At 39.9% G+C, this 20872-nt stretch overlaps 2 protein-coding genes across 2 annotated transcripts; one reads left to right on the top strand and one right to left on the bottom strand.

The window, feature by feature from the left end:
* Positions 1–1152: 1152 nt before the first annotated feature.
* On the bottom strand, positions 1153–15572 carry fam199x (family with sequence similarity 199, X-linked). Its single transcript, XM_086306208.1, has 8 exons — positions 15402–15572; positions 12880–13059; positions 8800–9019; positions 8470–8628; positions 7866–8027; positions 7579–7762; positions 7340–7443; positions 1153–3802 (listed from the first exon to the last, which is right to left on the bottom strand). The coding sequence occupies exons 2-8, from the start codon at positions 13044–13046 to the stop codon at positions 3629–3631; spliced, it is 1170 nt and encodes a 389-aa protein (XP_086162334.1). The 5' UTR covers positions 13047–13059; positions 15402–15572; the 3' UTR covers positions 1153–3628.
* On the top strand, positions 15495–19839 carry commd5 (COMM domain containing 5). The gene is made up of 7 exons (XM_086306221.1): positions 15495–15751; positions 16035–16195; positions 16297–16325; positions 16441–16491; positions 16587–16682; positions 16943–17018; positions 19006–19839. The coding sequence occupies exons 1-7, from the start codon at positions 15628–15630 to the stop codon at positions 19105–19107; spliced, it is 639 nt and encodes a 212-aa protein (XP_086162347.1). The 5' UTR covers positions 15495–15627; the 3' UTR covers positions 19108–19839.
* Positions 19840–20872: the final 1033 nt, after the last annotated feature.

The following is a 20872-nucleotide window of genomic DNA, read 5'->3' as shown; positions in this document are numbered from 1 at the left end:
AAACCAAGTGGAGGGGTTTCTTTTTCCATAGAGATGCTTCCTTTTGTTTGTGTTATGGTTTAAAGGGATTTGTTGAATGTTTTTCCTTTCGTTAATACTGCCATTTAGTTGTGTAAATGTGCATGTTAGAAGTGTGTAGAGGTTTTGTGTTTTTAGATCATCTGTGTAGTTTTAGATGCCTCAGTTGAGTGAGTGGTACTGGCTGGGCAATTGGAGGGAAATTGATGGCCCTATTTAAAGCCAGTCTCTACCAGATGCAGGAGAGGTGAGCTGTGTTACCAGAGCCATGTTAATTTGCAGTTTGTTAATAGAGTTTATTTGGGGAGGAAGTTTTGTTAAGTTACATTAAATTAAGTTCACTGTAAATAAATTGCTCACCTTGGAAACCTGAAATGTCTGCTTCCCTACCACCTTCCTTGACGTTCGAGTCTGACTATACAGAATGTATGTGACGTCGCATTGGCATCTTCAGAAAACCTGACCTCTGACCTTGACCTGACATCACTGACATTTGAAGTCATTGGAGTTTTGTTTTTTTAGTAGATACATGTATGGTATTAATTTCAAACGCCTCATTTGCAATTTATCACAAACTTAAGTGTCCACGCCTCCCACACACCCACCTCACCGGCGGAGTGACAACATGAGCCTTTCATGGCTGAGGGGTAAAAAATTTGTTGCTTGTATGAAATCCAGTCTGAGTGTACAATATTTGAAAGACACTAGTTTTCATTTTTAACTTTTCATAGGTTGACTTTGTACCATGATCAGAATAATGAAATTTTGTTTATTTGGAATAACCTAATTAAAAGGTATTTATTACAAATATGCACTAAAATTTAATGCAGAGGTTTTCCTCCAGTGAGCTCTGGGGCCGGGCAAAACAGGGAAGTCCATTGATCCCTCTTCTTGATGGGATTCCCTCCAAAAGATCTCAATCTCCACCCTGAACTTACTACACAAAGGAGCAGCTGATGAGCTGTGAAAAGCCAAAGTGTTCTTTCCTTTGTTAATTATTGTGGAAAATAAAAATCACAGTGATTTAGCGCTCAATAAAAAGTGCTTGGAATTTGCAAACTGATGAATAACTTGATGAGTCATGCTCTCCTCTACAGAAGTTGCAAGTCAAAATAAGCACACGTGTAGAAAAGATGCAACACTGAATGTTTATTTGTCGAGTTCACAATAAACAGGAAGCGTCGAGTGAACTGCTCAGTCTCCCTTCAACCCTGTTATTCAAACACAACACTGTTCCAGAATCATTTGTTAATCAGGAGTTAACGCATGTAAATCCACTCTTTGCTTTAGTAGCCAATGAAAACATTTTCACTTGCGTAATATAATATAACACCTCCACAGTGGGCTTCCCTTTCAAAACATCCTGTGTAGGTTTGTAAGTTTAATATCATTCATTTTCAGCAGTTAATGGCATTTTATCTGCTGAAGTTACTCTGTTGCATCACTTATTTTTATTTCAAAATTATGTCATTTTTCAAAATAGAGTTTTACTAATTCATTGCTACAGAATACACAAAGCTGTTTTTCCTCCGACTGCTGTAATTATTTTATACACAAGACAGAAACAAGAGCCACGGCTCAGTCCACATCAAGTATCAGAAACGGCAGCTTTTAGGCCGACAGTTGTAGTGGTTCATCAGGTTACAGCAGAGAAGCTGTGGAAAAAAAAATCTTTTCTACAAGTTAACAAGAAAAAACTGAGCAAAACGAAAACATCCCGGTAGTTCCACAGAACGCTGTCCTGCTTCATCAGCACTTTGTCTGGGATTTGAATCTTCAGAGCAAAGTGAGCACATCTCTGGAAACGACGTTGACGGCTCAAATAAGAAGCTGAAGAATAGCTCCAAAACCATACCAGCCACTGAGCAAAGTGTGATCTTTAAAATCCTATAAAACATCCACAATTCCCAAAATCACTCAAACAAACAATGAGGGTCAAACATTCAAGTAGGAGTTCAAGAAAACAAAAAAAAAAAAAGACCAAATAAAAGTGATGAAAACAACAAAACACATCAAAATATGACTGAAAATATCTGAAGGGATCGGCAGCAACCTAGCAACGCATTCAAGCCCCAATGACCAGTTAGTTTGCCATGTCCATCATTTACATACACTCCCAAAAGGAAAGAAACGTTATCACAGAGGAAACCTTGAAAACAAGCAGTAAATATGATGGTACCGATCGCTTATTTACAACACAGGTAAGCTATTTCAACAGGTGTTTGCGAACGATGATGCAAGTTGTTAGTTTCTGGTCCACACGGTGATTCGCTGTGGGTAACGATTGAAACATGCAGTGTTTCAGTGCTCCCTCTAAGCCTTAAAAGTGAAATGGGACCACAAAGCTCAGCAGAGAGAAAGACAGACCAGCTCGCTGCATTTTCCACACCTAAACCATCGTAGTTTGGATTCATGTTTTCCCCTAAAGGCAACAATGGGTGCATCGATGTGCAGTTCATTCAGCATCAAGAATGTGTCGACACAGTGTGAGAGGTATTATATTTACAGTAAGTTTACAGACATGTTAAACTGCCCATAATATGCTTAAAGGATCTCTGTGTCTTTTAGCCTGTTATCTGCCTTCTTTTATTCAAACCTATAAAAGATCAAAGTCCAGGAAAAATGCTGCTCAGCTGCCTTAAAGGATTAGTTTATAGTCCAATCTTCACTCCAGTTACACAACGATATAATGCTCCACCAAGCAACATTAAATACAACCAAAAAAAAAATCCATCGAGCACATTAAAGTCTAATGTGAACCAGCCGAATCGTTCAGCTGAGCACTGCTGAAAATCCTGATGTTCCAGTAGCAAACATATCTGACTTATTTCACACAAGACTGCAGCTGTTCCAGGATTTGGGCCATATTTCTATTTAAGAGGAACTTAAAAGTGAAAGAATGTGTCGCATACATGGCTAACTTTAACATTAGCTTCAAAGGAGGCTGTTAAGGAGAAAAGTATGAGCACTTTAAATCTGACGAGACCAATTCATCCTGCTGATTATGAACATATTTGTATGCAGATCAAATTACATCATCCTCCAAAGCTTGGATCCAGCTCCCTGTGGGGAATAAAGCCTTTGCCATCACTCCCACTGAAGCAAATGTAGCCAAAGTCCACCTCTCTCGTCTGATCTGTCCTTCTGCCAGGTAGTAGTGAATATATCCTCTTACAGCATCTATAAGCAAACCTCTTATTACCTGCATTAAGATGCCATAATCATCATTAGTAGTGTGAATTCAATTGCAATCTTCTAAGGAGCTGCAGCGCTAACCTCTGGCTGTAAGCAGGAGAGACTGTGGCTATTAAAGCATTAGCAGTGCTTTATCACTGCTACATTAACTAGAGCAGTAGTGACTGCAGCACTTAGCAATTTACACACCAGCAGGTAACACTAGTATTAGCAAACAATATGTCGAGCTAAGTTATATGCTGCAAGAAGCTATTACTGGCCATCACATTGTTCTTACAAAAAGCATTCTAAGCATGTTAGCATATGCGGAGCTAACGCATGCAGCGATGTGGATTAGCACGTTCTATAAGCTCTATGCTAGTGACTAGGTGGAGTGAAAGCAGGCGTAGAGGGAGCACTGATTGATTCACTGGTGTCACATCAGTATGTCCAGGTCGTCTCCGTGATCGTCCTCCTCTGTCACCCGTAGCGACAGGACCTCCTCGTTCAGAAACAGCCCGCTCAGTCGCTCCTTTCGGGCCTGCCGCTGCTCTTTGAGCTGTCGCTTGCGGAGGGCTTTCTGCTGAAGCTTTCGCTGCTTTGAACGTTTCTGGAAGAGACGGTGTGTGGAGAGAGGAGTTAATAATAACAATAAATAAATCGTGGGTCTAAATGCTCTGATATGAGCAGACGTCAGCAGTGTGACAGCATTTTGTAGAAACGGATACAAGTCAACTTCAACCCTTTCAGTAATTTGCATTTCACAGCTCAACAATCCATCAGAGCATTTCATCTAAAACTGTGTAAGCACATTCTCACAGCTGTTGTTGTGAACATCCAGCCACTGCTTCACCAGCTCCACCATCTGTCAGCTACAACCTGCTCTCTCATATGTCCCCAAAAAAGGCTGATTTCTGTTTTATGATTGCAGTTTACTTTTTTTTTTAATTTATATATTTTTTATTAAGGTTTCAAAAGCAGGCATTCACAGTATGTACATCATGTAAGCATACTTCTTGCTTAGGTTATCTGCCTTAGATACCGAAATAGTATTTTAATTTACATCCGAATCATAAAGAAAGAATATTTACAACTATAGAAACAATTGAAACAATCACATAATCCGAAATAAGAAAAACAAACAAAACCAACAAACCTACAAACAAAACAAAAACAAACAAACAAACAAAAAAACAAACAAAATGGATGTGTTGGTAGGGGGTGATCCTATAAATATATACTCTCATACATCACAGTTATTGGTTTGTGAAAATAAAATCTGGCCTATGAGGCGTGATATATTTGACCCAGTTTTCCCAGTATGATGTAAATTTCTCCAGCTTGTGGTTGGCAGAAGCTGTTATCTTTTCCATGTTATAGATTTCCATTGTGATTTCCATCCATGTACTTATGTTTGGGCTCTCCGGGGATAACCATTTTCTGGTGATACTCTTTTTACAGGCCATCAGTAGAATAATGATTGCAGTTTACAAATAGTTTTCTTGTTAGCTGAACCTTATTCTACAATTTGTTAATCCTGAAAAGGCTCACGTGTACTCCACAAACAATGAAAGAGATATTTAAGCTAGAGACAAAGCACATACCAATGATCTGAACTGAGACTTTCTTTGGTTGAGAACAACTGTGGGAATCATAGTATGGCAACAGAACTGGCACTGGAAAATATTATCAGTTACACAACGCAAGACAAAACACACAATTCACCTCAGGATCAAAGCTTAGAGACAAGGCTGCAAAGACATTCTTGTTGGTCTTGTGATGCTTTCCTACATCTTGTGACTTAACAGATCCTAACGAGCCAACTTACAGCTGATCCAGGCTAAAATCTAACCATTGAGAATCTATTCTCTCTTTACTGTGTGATCTCCATCATGCTGCCCCCTGATTACACTCAGACTGCACTCTGAGACTTCCTGTGTTTGTGTCTGAAGAAAAAACAATCAAAGATCACTCAAGCGATGAGCTCTATTCTAACACAGCACAGCAAAGTTCACCAAACTGATTAAATCACTGAATCAATTATTTTTCCTCAGCAGTTCACATTAGATCATAATTATTTTAGATCACAGTGGATGTCAATATTTAAAGTCGCAATTAACAGCAGTTTAAAGAAATGTAAACTCTGCTGTCTGACAAAGTTCATGAAAAGGAAAAAAAAAAGTCTAGTTCTGAAATGCTGAGTAGGGCTGGGCCATATTATACCGTTCACAGTAATACCGGTATAATGTTAGGCAACGATAGGAAAATGAAATTTCGCGATAGAATGGGAGTAAAACGCGCATGCGCAGTGCCTTTGTTTTCATACGCACATGGCCGATTGTTGAGTGAAACAGATGAACCAGAATTGGTTTGTAAAAATGGTGCAACTTCAGTGATGTGGAACTGGTTTGGTGTTTGTCCGTCAGATACACAACAAAGCACATTTTTTTGCAGAACATGCAAGCGGCCGTTGTTATTGTCGTATTTGTCGGACTAAGATGCTCTTAAATCTGGGAGTAATCTGGGTCCTAAACTCTGTATGCTTCAGGTCAAACAACACTGCAGCATCACTGAGAGTTAAAACCTGTCTAAATTCTTTCATCTTTAATAAAACGATCAGCATTGCTGCTTTACCAGGTGTAACTATGAAGTTTAACTTCCAGGCATCCATGAAAACAAAAGTTATTACATTTAACGGAGTTAGAAGTTAGCAGGAAGCTAGCGGAAGTTAGCTCGCTAGTTTCGCTAGTTACCTAAGCATGATATAGCATGTTCTGACTGAGAGATTTCTGAAAAAAAAAATCAAACGTACAGCTCTGCTATCACTTCCAACATAAATGAAGACAGGAAACTAAACAGCAGTGACGTTTGTAGGGTTACTGAAGTTGGGCTAGCTGGTATATAATGATGTGCTACGTGATCGCTAGCGACACAGCTATGTTAGCATAACATAAACAGTGAAGCTGGAGGATGAACGCTAACTTTTTTCCACTTATAAAAGTTAACGTGAAGGTTCCTCATGGTTAGAGACAAATGCAATCGCATGGCAGGATGCTGTAAACGGACCAAACTTCAGTCAGGAGAACAACTGAGATAATCCATCCACAATACGAGGTTAGTCATTAATATACTGCAACAACATGGGAATAGAGCAGCTGCCAGAGAATTCAACATTAATGAATCAATGGTACAGAAGTGGAGGAAGCAAGAAGAATGAGTTTAATAAAGTTTGATTTATCTGACTGCTTTGTTTCGCTTAATGTGCCTTATAATCCCGTGCACCTTATGGTCCGAAAAATGCGTACTGCACACTGCAGTTTAATGTTGCAAAGCACCTCTTTTTAACTTCAGTGGATATTATACATGGTTATGCTCAGGATATGTCAGCCCATTTGTACTGGAAATGTCTTTTGGTTAAACTTTCAGCAAGGAATTTGCATTTGCACTGTTACATTTTTATAAAGCTTTAATGTACATAAAAACCAGCTTCTTGTTTAAGTGAAAATAAATGGAAGGTTGTCTTTTTGCGCTAGTAATGTTGTGGAGTTGTATTTTGTCTCGCATCAATTATATCGTCGGTTATATCGTTATCGCAAATTTTCAAATATATATCGTGATAAATATTTTTAGCCATATCGCCCTGCTCTAATGCTGAGTGGTTTCTCGTAATCACACCAACCACAGTCCTCACTTCCTTAGATTCAGTGAGAGTCTCCACACTCATACGCCTGTAGTGATCCTCCACAAGAGTCCCAGTTTCTCACGTGGGCCCTTGGGTAAATTAATTGCCCACCTCTGCGCTCAGGTATTACAGTCACACAGTCTCCTCTGCTGCTACACCACAGTGTGAGGGTGAGGGGAGGAGCGGTGCTGATAACAACTTGGTCATCTGTTATAAGTCCAAGAAAGGCTTCCAAGCAAGCGTTCGTCTATAGAAAACTCTCACTCAAGTTTCAAGGGCAGAAAATGTGTAACAATTATTAACACAACGCCAAATGTCCTTCTGTATAGAACAATCAAGATCTGCAACTGTTCTTCCAGTGTTTCAGAGATATATATTATAACCACTGGCCCGGACTCTGCAGAGCAAAATATTTACCAAGAAAACAAAAACTGTTTTTCATTTTTCAACATTCATCTTTCTTACTTTAGAGTCTCGTATGCGTTCTGCAGCACTGGAAAGATTTCCATCACTGTGAGCTCTGCTAATATTAGCAACACTGCTCCCACTACAGGCAGAGGCTGTACCCCCTGGAACACAAGGCACAGACACTGTTAGAAACATCAAGACCAGAATGCAGGGGAGCAATTTTATCTTGGCAAAAGCTGGAAGTACCAACATAAGCACAGACTCCTGTGGCGGTGTCAAACCAGGCAGCATCGTACCTGCTACAGAGTTGGAGGCAGTAGATCCAGTGGAGGAGCTGGCAGAGCTGACCATGCTGGCGTTACTGCTGCTGGCTCCGCTGACGCCGCCTGTACTGGCACTGCTGTGGCTGCTCCTCTTCCAGCCCTCCCTGGTGCTGCTGGCTCGCTGCCTGGGGCTGTGCTCCCTGATGTAGTTACGCACCTAATGACGTCACACAGATCCATTAAAAGGGGAGTTTCTGAACAACTCTCGACAGCGCTGCTCCTCAATATGCAGCAGCTACAAAGCTGTTGTTGCTGCTCACCTGTTTGAGCTTCTCATCGGTGAGACAGTTGAGCTCGATGATGAACTCGCTGTCAGTGGGAGAGATCTGAGCACAGGGGTCAATGATCTTGATGATGTCGAGCTGCTCTCTCAGGCCCATCTCTGTGCTGACCTTCCGGCTCAGATACTCAATGTACTCCACCTAGAAGTGGAAATTCAATTCAATTCAGCTCTATTTAAATGGCATCAAATCACAACGATGGCTGCTTCAAGGCACTTTACATTGTAAGGTAAAGATGCTACAATAATACAAAGAAAACTCCAACTATCATACGACTCTGCATGAGCAAGCGCTTTGGCAACAGTGAGAAGGAAAAACTCCCTTTTAACAGGAAGAAACCTTCAGCAGAACCAGGCTCAGGGAGGGGCGGGGCCATCTGCACGACCGGTTGGGGGAATAACACACCAGTTCAACTGACTGTATATCGAAATGTATTACAGGTTAAAAAAAATAGACAAACAAATGAAAAAATAATAGACGACACACTGCAACAAACAAAACCACGCAAGACAGAAAACACCTGGCTCATTAGCTTTAATGCTAATTCTGAGCACTCAGCACAAAACGAGCTTGTTTTGTTTACTTGTTCATCGTTGGTCATGGCACTCCAAGGCAGCTCATCCAGGTTGCGATGAGGGTGGGGCTTCGGCTTCCTCTTGGAAAACAAACATGGTGAACTTGGCACACTTGGAATTATGTCAGAGAGGACATCACTGCCACTTGCAATGTCACTTCCTGGTAACTGGGAAAACAACAATGGAAACAATTAGATTAGGACATGACAAGATAGGATTGTTTAGGAAAGCCATTTTCCACATTCATACAGATAAAGCAACAAGTGCAAATGACTTACAACTCCTACTAAACATGAGCACCTACAGAATATTAAAAATCAGACCGACTAATAAGCTACCTGCCACTCAAATTCACTGTCAGACCAGTCCCAGTATGTGCTGATAGAGGAGGAGACGTCACTGCAAACACTGCCTTCAGGAAACAAATCCAGCGATGTGAGTTCTTGGTCGTCCAGAAGGGAGTAGCAGTCGTCTTGATCCCCCACAGAGACGGAGGAGAAGAGCTCCTCGCTACACTCAGAGCTGGCAACACTGGTACCACAGGAAGTAAGGTTCCACCTGAGGAGAACAGAGTGGACATCAAAATTAATCTTTTAAGTGACTTCTAGAAGTTGTTCTCTTCTCTCTTTTTAGACCAGTAAGGTAAAAGAAAAGCACAGATGAAGGATTTGGGGAGGATTACAGAACAGCTGGACCTTTGTTCGCCTGTGCCTTCAAATTAAGATAATAAAACGTTGCTCCAACAGTTGTTCACTTGGCAGCCACTGCTAGGTGATAATTAAACTATTTTGCACAGTTTCAGGCTGTAACACTTGGCAACAATGTTTCAGCTACTGTCTGATTTGGAGATAAAACACTTTTATTTCTTATGTTTGTGTTTAATTTGCTAAATCCTAATATGACAGTTCAAATAATTGATTGGCTACAATTTCCAAGATATTTATGTTTAACATTTTATACCTATGCACACTGTTAACATAAGTTTTAATCATGAACTGTTAGCTTATGTCTTTTCATCTGTTTATGGTCACTTCATATGATATTTCACCTTTCTTCATTATAGAGAAGACTTAACGTGAAAGTCAAAGCAGCCCCACCAGCCCCGAACTAACCATCCAAGCAGTGGACAGCAGTAAAACTTTAGATGTGTCTTGTCACTGTTGTGCATTTGCGACTCACTAAATAAACCATACAAAGAGCAATGAACATGCTGCTGCTGTGTTCTTAAGCACAAAAAAATTACAAGTACCCTGTTTTTCGTGCTTTTCCAACTTTAGTACTAGAACACACTAACACATGAATCAGTTTTGACATGGAGCACAGGTCATGATATGTAGACATTCTGCTTTTAAGACATGTCTACATGTCTGACTATTGACTTATTCCATCATTTAACAATTCAGGACAGCAGTAGAGGAAATGTAAAGGTTATACTAGGGCTGGGCGATATATCGAGTTTTTTAAAGATATCGATATATTTTCATACGAGATATAAGATGTGACAATATCGTTTATATCGATATAGTCTATGTTACGTTATAATTATACTTGTGGAGCCGCAGGTTTGCCTCTCTTTCGTCCACTTTTGTCTCTACGCAACGTTACTCGGCCTCGCCTCTCCTTCACTGAACCCAACTCCCCCTCCCCCATAGCTTCACCTGCAGGCAATGACAAGATGAAAGCGGAAAATCTCCGTTAGCGAGTTACCGTGCGTGGGGCTGGACGGCGTCAACATGTTAGCGAGCTAACCGCACTAACGAGCTAACCGCGCTAACGACATGCAGCCCGGAGGGGCTGCACGGCCTAAAATCCTTTCCTTTTCTCAAAAATCGACAGTGCGCCTTATGTATGAATTCTGGTTATGCTTACTGACCGCGAACCGATTTTATGTGGTGCACAGCGCTCAGCAATCTGTCAAAAAATGTTTTAATATGACTTTGCTAAACTACGGAGCTGCACCGCTTGATGGATTGTCGGAGGATTACGGCTACAGAGGAGGAGCCTCGCGGAGTGATACGTACTGTGTGTGTATAAGGACCACAAATGGCACCTGTTCAGAGACGTGGTGCAGCTGTGAAATCTGTCTCTTTGTTATTATGCTCAGCGTCTATTAGTTTACATTTTGACTGCACAATTGTGAGCTTTTTGTTATGCACAAAAACAACATTGTTTTCTTTTATTTATGGACCATGATTATTTAATAAATGCTGATAATTTATTTTTGAGTAATATCTACGCTGTATGTAAATAAAAGTGCCCGTGTGACATCTGGGACACAGTGTGACTAAGAACTCTCTTTTTGTTCTTAACTTATGGCTTTAAAAAAAAAAAATCGAGATATATATCTTATATCGCCATGCAGCTAAAAAATATCGAGATATGAATTTTGGGTCATATCGCCCAGCCCTAGGTTATACACATTTTACTGGTGCACATTATGAGTCACAGTACTTTCAATGGCATATTGCGAATGAAATGCAAATTAAAAAAAATATATTACTTGTGTGAATTTTTAATATGCATAAAAAAGATTTAACTTTACTTTGCAGCATTATAGAATTCCTGTTACTGGGAATGTGTCTAATCCAAGAGAACATCATATGATGTGAAATCTGAAAATTGCATTTTATGCTTCATATCAGCAAATTTCATAAAAAATATGTGAACTCTGTAGTTTATGAAGAGGTGCTGTCAGAAAATTAGCAGCTACTCCAAATTAAACAATTAGAATAATTTAAACAAGTTTAGCATTAGTAAATGAGTCAAGTTTGACTGCATTTATGTGGAAGCATTTTGGCTGCAGAGGAGTATAATCTGTAACTTTCCACATACGGTTACAAAACTCTTCCAATTTGCCAAGCAGACTGGAAACAGGCAACAGGATGTTCCAATTTAAAGTTCTTCTGCATTTACAGGGCATACCACTCATGCACATCTGTGGCACACAGAGTTTATCTGATGCATTTACTTCCTTTAGAAAAGAATCTGGATAGTCCCAAAAGAGTGACAACTAACAGATACTTTATCTATCAGCCAAGGATTAATTTGCACCACCAAGAGTGGTAATTTGCCGGTTCAGATAGAGGGGGAGGAGGTGGAGGTGGTCAACAAGTACAAGTACCTCGGGCTGTGGGTGGACAATAAACTGGACTGGTCATGCAACACAGAGCACCTGTATAAAAAAGCCCAAAGCCGACTGTACTTCCTCAGGAGGCTGAGGTCTTTTAACATCTGCAGGAAGCTCCTGAGGATGTTTTACCAGTCAGTGGTTGCTGGAGTACTTTTCTATGCTGTGGTGTGCTGGGGGAGCAGCACAGCAAAGAAGGACTCATCCAGGCTGGAGAAACTGATCAGGAGGGCTAGCTCTGTGGTCGGCATGAAGCTGGACACTCTGGTGACAGTGGCAGAGAAAAGGACATTAAAGAAACTGATGGACATTATGGACAATGCCAGGCATCCTCTGCACATGGCCATTAACAACCAGAAGAGTCTGTTCAGTGACAGGTTGCTTCTCCCAAAGACAAGAACTAACAGACTTAAAAACTCCTTTGTCCCACACGCCATCAGACTGTTTAACTCCTCTCTGGAGGGGAGAGGGAGGGGAAACAGGAGGACAAAGGAGGGGGGAACAACTAAGCTGTAGTGCCTCTTCACCTCACTGTGCAATACCTTTTGTGCAATACTTTTGTAAATAGTCAACGGTGCAATAGACCTCAATACTTGAAATGTGCAATTCACTTGTATTTTTATTTTTATTCCTATTTATTCTATTCATCCCCTTCGTATATTTTATTTATATTGTCTCTGTATTTATATATATGTGTGTGTGTGTGTGTGTGTGTGTGTGTGTATATATAATATTCTGTAACTCTGTAACTTCTGTCGGTGCTGTGCTTTTTTGGAAATCGAATTTCCCAGAGGAACCCACCCGAGGGATTAATAAAGTTCTATCTAATCTAATCTAATCTGAAATCCCATCATTGTTACACAGTAACATTAAAGATCCTGTGTCTACTCTTTAAGGGTTTTTGTAGTTTTTTTTAAAAAAAAAACCTGAGGTGTAAATATGAGCTGTGAAAATCTGAAACCTCTCACTGCTGGGATTCCTCTAGTCCCCCAGCAACAAGACTGGCTGCTAGCTTAGCAAGCCACTTAGAATTTCCTCTTCTTACACAGATAGAGGGCTAACAATAGACACTTTACAGTAGCAGCACTTTGAGGGGACTGTTGTTGTGATTTGGTGTTGTATAAATAAAACTGAATCGAATTGAACTCAAGAGTGTTAAAGGCAACAGGGATGTCATTCAGGTCTGTATCCTCAGCACTGTAGGCTCCACACCACTACAGAGCTCCAAAATAGGGGTATACAGGCACAGTAGATACATGTACAAACACAAATACAGTCATTCTGTACTTGCCTGTTACTGTGAAAGCGATGCAGAGGATCCGTTCGATGACACGATGATAGCTGACAGCCAAAATCGCTGACATCCAGAGTTCCCACATCACTCAGGTTGGCCCTTTGGGAGAGGAGAGGGAAAGGCTCCTCCGGGGCCAAAAACTTCTCATACAAAGATTCAGACATGGTAAATCTGTATCTGAAATAAAGGAGGAGGGTAATAAATAGGCAGGGCTATGTTTCAATACACCTTCAAATAAATACATTATGCAAGGTCGTTATGCTGGACTGTACATGTGTTAACCTTCATAAGGCTTGTTTGTGAACACAACTGTTGATGCCACTGTTTATTAGGGGTGCAACTAGGGCTGCTCGAGTATGGCAAAAATGATAATCACGATTATTTTCACTGAAATTGAGATCTCGATTATTTGACAATACTTTGGTGTCACGGTTCGATATTTATCAAAAATACACAAGGTGGAAGGTGTATACAATTCAGAATAACAGCTAATATTAATAAACTAAGAGACAGTGTAGTTACTCCTGTTTAATGTTTTATTATCGTATTTTACTCATTAGCTAACAAAACTGAAATGGTGTTGGCTTCACAAGAATTATTCTTAGAAGCTTCCGACAGGTAAGCTAACTTGTTTTGCGGATCGCAGCTACGTTCTTCTTCGTTAGTATTGCGTGCAGTCTGGCCAGACCATATAAGCGATACTGCCCCCATAACTTCCTGTAGTGTATTGCAGTTACAAAAACACGTTTACATCGTTTTCGCATATGACGCGTCGACGATAAAATTCCGCGTCAACATATTTTTATTAATGACGTCTTCAACGAATCAGGGGAAAGGGGGGCACAAAGAAATACCTTTCTTTCTTATTCTCATTTTAAATGTCTAGCTTTTAATAAATAATTATCTTAATCTTACACCCAAAGTTAATCTGATGTAAAATGTATAGAAGTCCACTATTTATATAGTAACTATTAAATCTCTTTTTTTTCTTTTTTTTTTGCTGGGAGTTGGCAACCCTGTTAGTTAGGTTGTTTAATATTTCTGCTAAGTACTCGTTAAAATACCAGAATAGGAAGGATGGAGGATTTAAGTTTATTAAATTGATCAGTACTGCTGAACTATGAAATATTTTGGGTGCAGTGTATTTTTTGCATACAAGTATAACAAAATAGCTTTAGTATGAACTTGAGTATGAACTCATACAAAATGCAGCAAGATATTAAAAAACTGCTTTATTGATTAAAAAGCACACTATATCGGATTCATATCGGTATCGTCAGATATCCAAATTTATGATATCGGTATCGGACATTAAAAAAAAGTGGTATCGTGCCATCTCTACTTAAAACACTGTGAGATATGCCAGGTTTTTGACTAGCGTTCTGCTCATGTTTTTGTAACAGGCTGCTAGTAACAAAGTGCCTGAAGATACAATTTAAAATTGTCTGTGAAGGTTCTCAGTCATCCAGGTCATCGTAGTCAAAGGAGCTTGCAAAGAAAAGTGTCTGGACTTCTTTAAGTTACTTGAAGACGTTTCACCTCTCATTCGAGAAGCTTCTTCAGTTCTAAGGCCAAATGGTGGGGAGTCCCAGATTAAAACCTAGTGGGAGTGTCCCCCCGCAGAGGGACAAAAGGACCCCCTGATGATTCTCTAATCGTCTGAGCCAAGGTGTGGGTCCCAATCAGCCAGAGTTTCGGGTGAGCTTTTCTTTGCAAGCTCCTTTGACTACAATTTAAAATTGTTTCTTTGCCAAATTGTGATGTGATACTGGTTCATCTCTCGAGTTAATAAATTATTATATAATTTATTCTAACATATTTGCTCCACTGCACACGTTTTTTATTGTTTGTACTGTGCATGTCTAATCTGTTTATACTGGGATCAAAGAAAAAAAAAACGGACTTCTGTCCCTTGTATGTGTACATGTACTTGGTCAATAAATCTAACTCTGATTGTTCAGATACTAAAAAAAAAAGTCACTAATGGTGAAAACCTGTTTTTCGTCCAAGCATCAGTAAGAAGAAACATCTACCGATTTACTTTAATGGAAAAACTAGTTGGGCTACCTACTATGAATGCTTTTTACTTAGCAACTGTGCTAATAATAAAGCTCATAATCAACTGCTGGCTCTGTTATTTGGCACAGCTTAGACTCAAAGTAACTGGTAAACAGCCTGAATACTTCAAGTTACGGTAAACATAACCCCACGCGTTAAAAGCGCGCGCGCGTGCGCGCGCTCGCACACATATATATAAAGGCTTTGATAAAGCCAGCTCCATTAGCTTGAGTAGAACTTACATAAACAGTATCGTGTTTAGAAAACGCGAGCATAAGCCTCTGACATCACAACACAAGCTAACATCCTTAGCTTGCTGCTAATCCTCCGAAATATCTACGTAGCGTTTGCTAATACACAAAACGATCTGAAACTCCCATTTCCCAACAAATGCCATGTGTGAACGCTATGTGAACAGGTCTAAGCTGTAACTAAGAAGCTATCGATATTAAAAATCCTACCTTTTGGTTGTTCAAAAAGAGACCACTTCTATCGCCTCCATTTGCAAATCCGTTTTCCTCTAAACGACGAGCTGAGCTCTCACCGCGAGACTCCGCGGAATGAGAGTCATGTGACATGAAGGCGGAAGCTGTCGCACAAATACAAAACTAGCTAGACAAACCCCTCTCTAACACCAATTTCTCATCTTTTTATCTGTTAATTCTGTATGTTAGTGAACACCGAGGCATGTCTTCCAGCCATTCAAAGGACTCTTTGAGCTTTCTGGGAGGCAGAATACCACCGGAAGTCGAGTCATTGTCAAAAAACTTGAAGGATGTGGACCAAGAGTTGTTCCGAAAAATACTAAAAGGTAAATAAAGTCTAAAACAGAAAAAAATAGCAAGAACTAAATAATCGTATTATATTGTGTCTATTCGAATACGTACCCTGAAACAATAAAACTGAACGCCTTTTGGTGAAGTTTATTGTGAAACTGGACCAATAACAGTATCCACAGTAGAGTTGTGACCTCCTCAGCCTCCCAGGATGTTTATGTCGTGATAAGATCTTCTGCTGATATTCGGACCAAGTGTTAGCAGTTGAAGATGCCGGATAAGTGCATTTAATGTGACTGTGAATGATTCCCTGTCCAGCTGTGGTCAGTGCCCTGGAGGGAAAGGACTGCACAGAGGGGATGAAGTCCATAGCAGAGAGCAGTGTCATCCCGCAGGAGAGGCTCTGTCACATCGTAGCTGGGATCCACAGACTGCTGTCTGAGGCCATCCGCATCCCCACAGCGTTACTTAAACAGGAGGTGAGCTGATGCTAAAGCACTAGAAATTATATTCACTGAAACAGACTTCATAACTAACATCTTCATTCCTCTTCTGTGGTGCCTGATGGGGCATTGATTAGATCTTTAAGGAAGATTTGAAGGAGCTAAGGTGAGGGAATCATTTTTTTTCCACACCTCTCTTTGTTTCCATTTATTATCTCCACAACCCCACCCCCCAGATTCTGAAGAGGTTATTTCTATTGTGTTTTTTCTTCTTTTATTAGAATACCCGAAGACTTCATCACAGATTTCTCCAGTGTGGTTTTTGGAAATCAGTATGTTGATTTTACAACCTCAGGCATGTCCAGGATTGGTATCTCAGAGCAGTGCTACAATCAGGTTCTATTTCCTGTGCTGTTTGTGTTTTCAGCCGTGCAGCTCTAGAAGCGGCCGCCTCTCAGAAGGATCCTCATCTCCCCACACTTGAAGAATTGAAATGGAGAGTGGATGTTGCCATTTCTACAAGGTAACATACTAAACGAACTGCAAAAACAATATGGCAATATGTGCAAGAAATCTTTGTTAATGGTTAACTGCCTACTAACACAGTGTTTTAAAGCTTTCCTGGAACAATACCATCTCTTACCACCGTCTCTTACTTGCAATATAGAAATAAGTCAGGAAGAAGGGTTTAGTGAAAGATTACAAAAGATTCTACTGCACTCATTTTAAAGTCCTACTCTTTAGACTTTGTGATGATGTTTTTGCTTTTCTGTGTCGAAACAGCTCTTTAGCCCGAGCGCTGCAGCCTTCTGTTCTCATGCAGATGAAACTTTCAGATGGGAGGTTTCAACGCTTTGAGGTATTTAAACAAGTAACCTGTTCCTGATTGTACACACAATACATTCTGACCCACAGTCCCCTTCTTATTCTCATTTTATTTACTTTTAATGACGATACCAGTACCACAGTATAGATCTACATGCCAAATTTCTGTGCATAAAACCACAGTTCAGAGGGTTTTTTTTCTCTTGGTCTTTTGGCTTTTAAGAGTCTTGTTGAAAGTAATAGTTGTTCAGAAGACGTTGACGGTTTCCTCGCCTCTTTGTCTTCCCAACATGACAAAGTGCCTGCATGGATTCTCTCTTAGCACTGACATGCTTGTTAGGTTAATTGGTAGTACTAATTTCGCTGTAGGGATAATTATGAGTGGTTGTCTTTAAGTATTTACGAAAATGGATGGATTTAACAATACCTTTTAAATTCCTGAAAATGTCTTATGCATTAGCAAATCTCTAACAGAACAACTACAAAGAAACGAGTCAAGGTGTTGCAATCCCGAGGGTGAATCATGGGATGTACTTAGTTTTTCAAGGACCTGCATAGAGCCTTGTAAAAACTGTTGGCTCTTAATGTCAGTGAGCGAAGATATCCTTAATATGGTCATCTCAGACACAGTTCTGGCTGTGAGCATAACAGCCCCACACACCTGCTGCTAAAGGTGGATGAAGGTGAAGCCAGAATATCAGTTAAACAAGAGGGTGGCCTGAAACGGGGGAGACCCTGTGCCAGACAGTGGAAGGGAACTGGGTTGCATAAAGTCCTAGTACACAGATAAATAAAGATTACTTTTAAATGTAAATCATGCAAAGCTACACTTAAAGTATGCATTGGAAATGAGTTCATTCTCATGAGCTAACCATTGAATGATTTTCTTTTGAGAAACCTGTTAACATCATATGGATTTTTTTTCTCCACATGACTGATGATGGTTGTGCACTATAGTAGTTATTCCTGGATTAACACAGAGTGTTAAACATGTTGGTTGTAAGCCAGTGGGCTAATGTAGGTCTGTTTCAGTTATTGCATAACAGGATTACAGAGGAAGTAACGTTTATTAACGGCAGCCTAACCTACAAGCCGTCCTTGACCAAGTGCCCCTGATACGTTTGCAGTGTTGTTTCTGTGCTAGTCAGCTTGCTTGTGCTTATTACAAATATTGTTTTGTTAGATGCTAAAAAAAACTGTTGCATTTCTGAGTCTTATTTTTTTTCTTTTATCAGCTTACAGAAAAAAAAACTACAGTAAAAAAAAGCCTGATATCCATTCACATAAATGCAAAAGTGTCAGTTTTAAAACAGGAAAAAATGAAGAATAAATAGATGCACTCCACCAGGATGTGCGGCAGCCTCACTGCCACGGCGTAATGCTATAGTACGTCTTATTCAGCAGGGGGCGCCATACTCCGCATCAGCCTCAAAATGACAAACTAGAATCCACAACTGCTTTCAAAGCTGACTACCAGTGTGGTCGGAGCAGAAGCAGGGACGAGGACGCCTACTACGGATGTGCAGCGATTACGTAATCAGATTAAAGCAGAATTAGAAGATAAGCAGCAGCAACATTCGATGTGCAGTTTTTCTTTATGGGTGCAGCTCATCTCCACCTGACGCATGCTTCTCTGGAAGTGAAGGGAGGATGAATAGCAAACAGACGAGATGACTTCTTCCTTCTTCAGCACACTCTTCTTAATTAGCACTTGTGTCTGTTTGCAGTCTGCAAACAGATGGTGACTCACACGCAGCTTGAGACTTAAACACAGGGATGACAGGGACAGAAATTAGGGAGGCAGCAAATGAAACTCTGGGCTTAAGTATTAGAGCACAGCATTTTGTAGAGTCCATCTACATCCTTTAGGTAGAAATCCAGGTTTTTAATGACTTTAATGACTATTTCTTGCATTTTTAGACATTCAGACACACAGTAAACAGCTGTGGAATGTGGCTGTGTGCTTATTTTTAATGCTGAACACTTTGTGGGTGTGCTAAATGTTCTGTGGTCTTTTCCAGGTACCTGTGTCTAAATTCCAGGAGCTTCGTTACAACGTTGCTTTGATTCTCAAAGAGATGAATGATCTGGAGAAGAGGAGCATTCTTAAGATCCAAAACTAATACACCATCCGGAGCTGATGTTTATGCTAACTCATCTCTGCTCAGTTTTTAAAACTCAGTGGAGCTTTTCTACATTTTTTCATACGATGTTATGCAAGATAACGCTCTGCACGTCATTATCTTATGCTCTGATGGTGTTGGCATCCAACATACTCGAGACAAGCACTTCACCTCCTACCATGTATTTAAAAATCTATAAAGTTTTTTGTTCTCGTTGTGCATTAGTCTTTGATGTTTGTGTCACATTTGAAAGTCCTGCAATCCCACACCTGTGCCAAAATACAAAAAAAGTCAAGTGGGCGCTCGTGCACGTTGGTCATGTGATACACGCTCCTCTTTGAAGCAGAACGTTTTGTTCCCTCACCTCTGGGACTCCATGTGACAAGAGGTCGAAAAAATTATTTAGAAGTCTTTTGGCTAAAAGCGCAACCATAAGTGTAAAAAGTAACTTTCTTTTAACTAAAAGTTTGTCTTGTTATGTGTTTGTTTTCCAAAATAACATTGAGATTTTTTTTTCTCACTGTTGAACCACATTTCTGTAATAACATCTGTCGGTCACTAAATTTGTAAGGAATGTTTGATCTGTTCAGATTCAAACTGTGTCACAGAAATAAGAGTTAGATGATAAACTGTAAACTTCAAATGCTGAAAGTCATTGAAATGTATTACAAAGAAATCTTATGTGTTCTTGTGACATCTTTTTACATGAATGAAACTGATGTTTTTGATTAACTGCAGCTATTTTGTAGATTAAATGGAACTCGGTATCATTTCACTCTACTTATTTCTATTCTTTCAATGACAACATGAATGTAAGTGAACGAATGTATGGTGAGGGAATAATAGGATAGTCCCAATTTGAAAGTATTATAAAAGCAAACAAAATATTACTAACCACAATCAAGAAACACAGAAGGAAGGAAAGTACAGCTTTAGTCTGTGCTTTTCTGTTAATTTGGTGTTGTTCTGAGTGGGCGTGTCTTTAAAGTTTGCTGCAGGCAGCAAAGCATTTAGGCTAAAATATTATGCGTGATGTAACATATGAAGTTGCTTTAGCTTTGTAAGTTTGATCATTTAACTTCATATTAGACTATAAAACGAATGAGTTGCTGGATTGATCGGGATCACAATGCTAACACAAAGTTTAGCGTGATGCTCTGCTTAACAGACCTACAGACTGAACTTCATGCTGTCTCCTCAGGGCAACATTAAAACAGATGTTAAGTCTAAGCAACATAAAGAAAAAATGCTTTGTAATGTACTATTTTTCAGTTGGGATAAACTAATCCCATTGGCGAGCTAAATGAAAACTTGTACGTTTAAGCTCATCTCCTTGAATGCCTCTGTATCATTTTCAGTGCAGATGCTATTTTTAGGTCTTTTGTTGGAAGTCCTGTTGGGTTTCCCTGTAGTTGCCTTTGCAACTACAGGGAAACCCAGTAGTTGCTCGCCTGCTCGATCTCCTCCGGTGAGTGAAAACTTAAAACAGACAAAGTTGAATGAAGGCAAATATGCTGAGTAGTGGAACTGGTGAGTAACCGTTACACTCACTCTGAGCCCTAACACCATGTAGACGGTTACACCCTGTGGGAATGAACTCACACTGTGATGAATGTTAAAAATTGAGATTTAATTTCCCTTTCACCCCGTATACATATATACTAATAAGATGGTGGATGCTAATATTGAATTATATTGAAGTTTGAGATAATGAAGTCAGCATGTGCACAACTAATTAACTTTTAAAAAATCTTTTGGCTCTGTA

This window comes from Aulonocara sp. 'chitande type north' Nkhata Bay, linkage group LG2, assembly GCF_057382095.1.
Source record: "Aulonocara sp. 'chitande type north' Nkhata Bay isolate Kocher_YH1m ecotype deep benthic linkage group LG2, A_spYH_male_GT1.1, whole genome shotgun sequence".
In the NCBI taxonomy this organism is placed as follows: Eukaryota; Metazoa; Chordata; class Actinopteri; order Cichliformes; family Cichlidae; genus Aulonocara; species Aulonocara sp. 'chitande type north' Nkhata Bay.
The sequence above is the reverse complement of the archived record's forward strand: the minus strand, read 5'-3'. Positions and strand labels throughout refer to the sequence as shown.

Coding starts and splice junctions, on each gene's coding strand:
- fam199x (XM_086306208.1), bottom strand. CDS start 13,046: ATGTCTGAATCTTTGTATGAGAAGTTTTTGGCCCCGGAGGAGCCTTTC. Junction 9,020..12,879: donor CATCGCTTTCACAGTAACAG/GCAAGTACAGAA, acceptor TGTTCTCCTCAG/GTGGAACCTTACTTCCTGTG. Junction 8,028..8,469: donor CCATGACCAACGATGAACAA/GTAAACAAAACA, acceptor TTCCACTTCTAG/GTGGAGTACATTGAGTATCT.
- commd5 (XM_086306221.1), top strand. CDS start 15,628: ATGTCTTCCAGCCATTCAAAGGACTCTTTGAGCTTTCTGGGAGGCAGA. Junction 16,196..16,296: donor CAGCGTTACTTAAACAGGAG/GTGAGCTGATGC, acceptor GGCATTGATTAG/ATCTTTAAGGAAGATTTGAA. Junction 16,492..16,586: donor AGTGTGGTTTTTGGAAATCA/GTATGTTGATTT, acceptor TTGTGTTTTCAG/CCGTGCAGCTCTAGAAGCGG.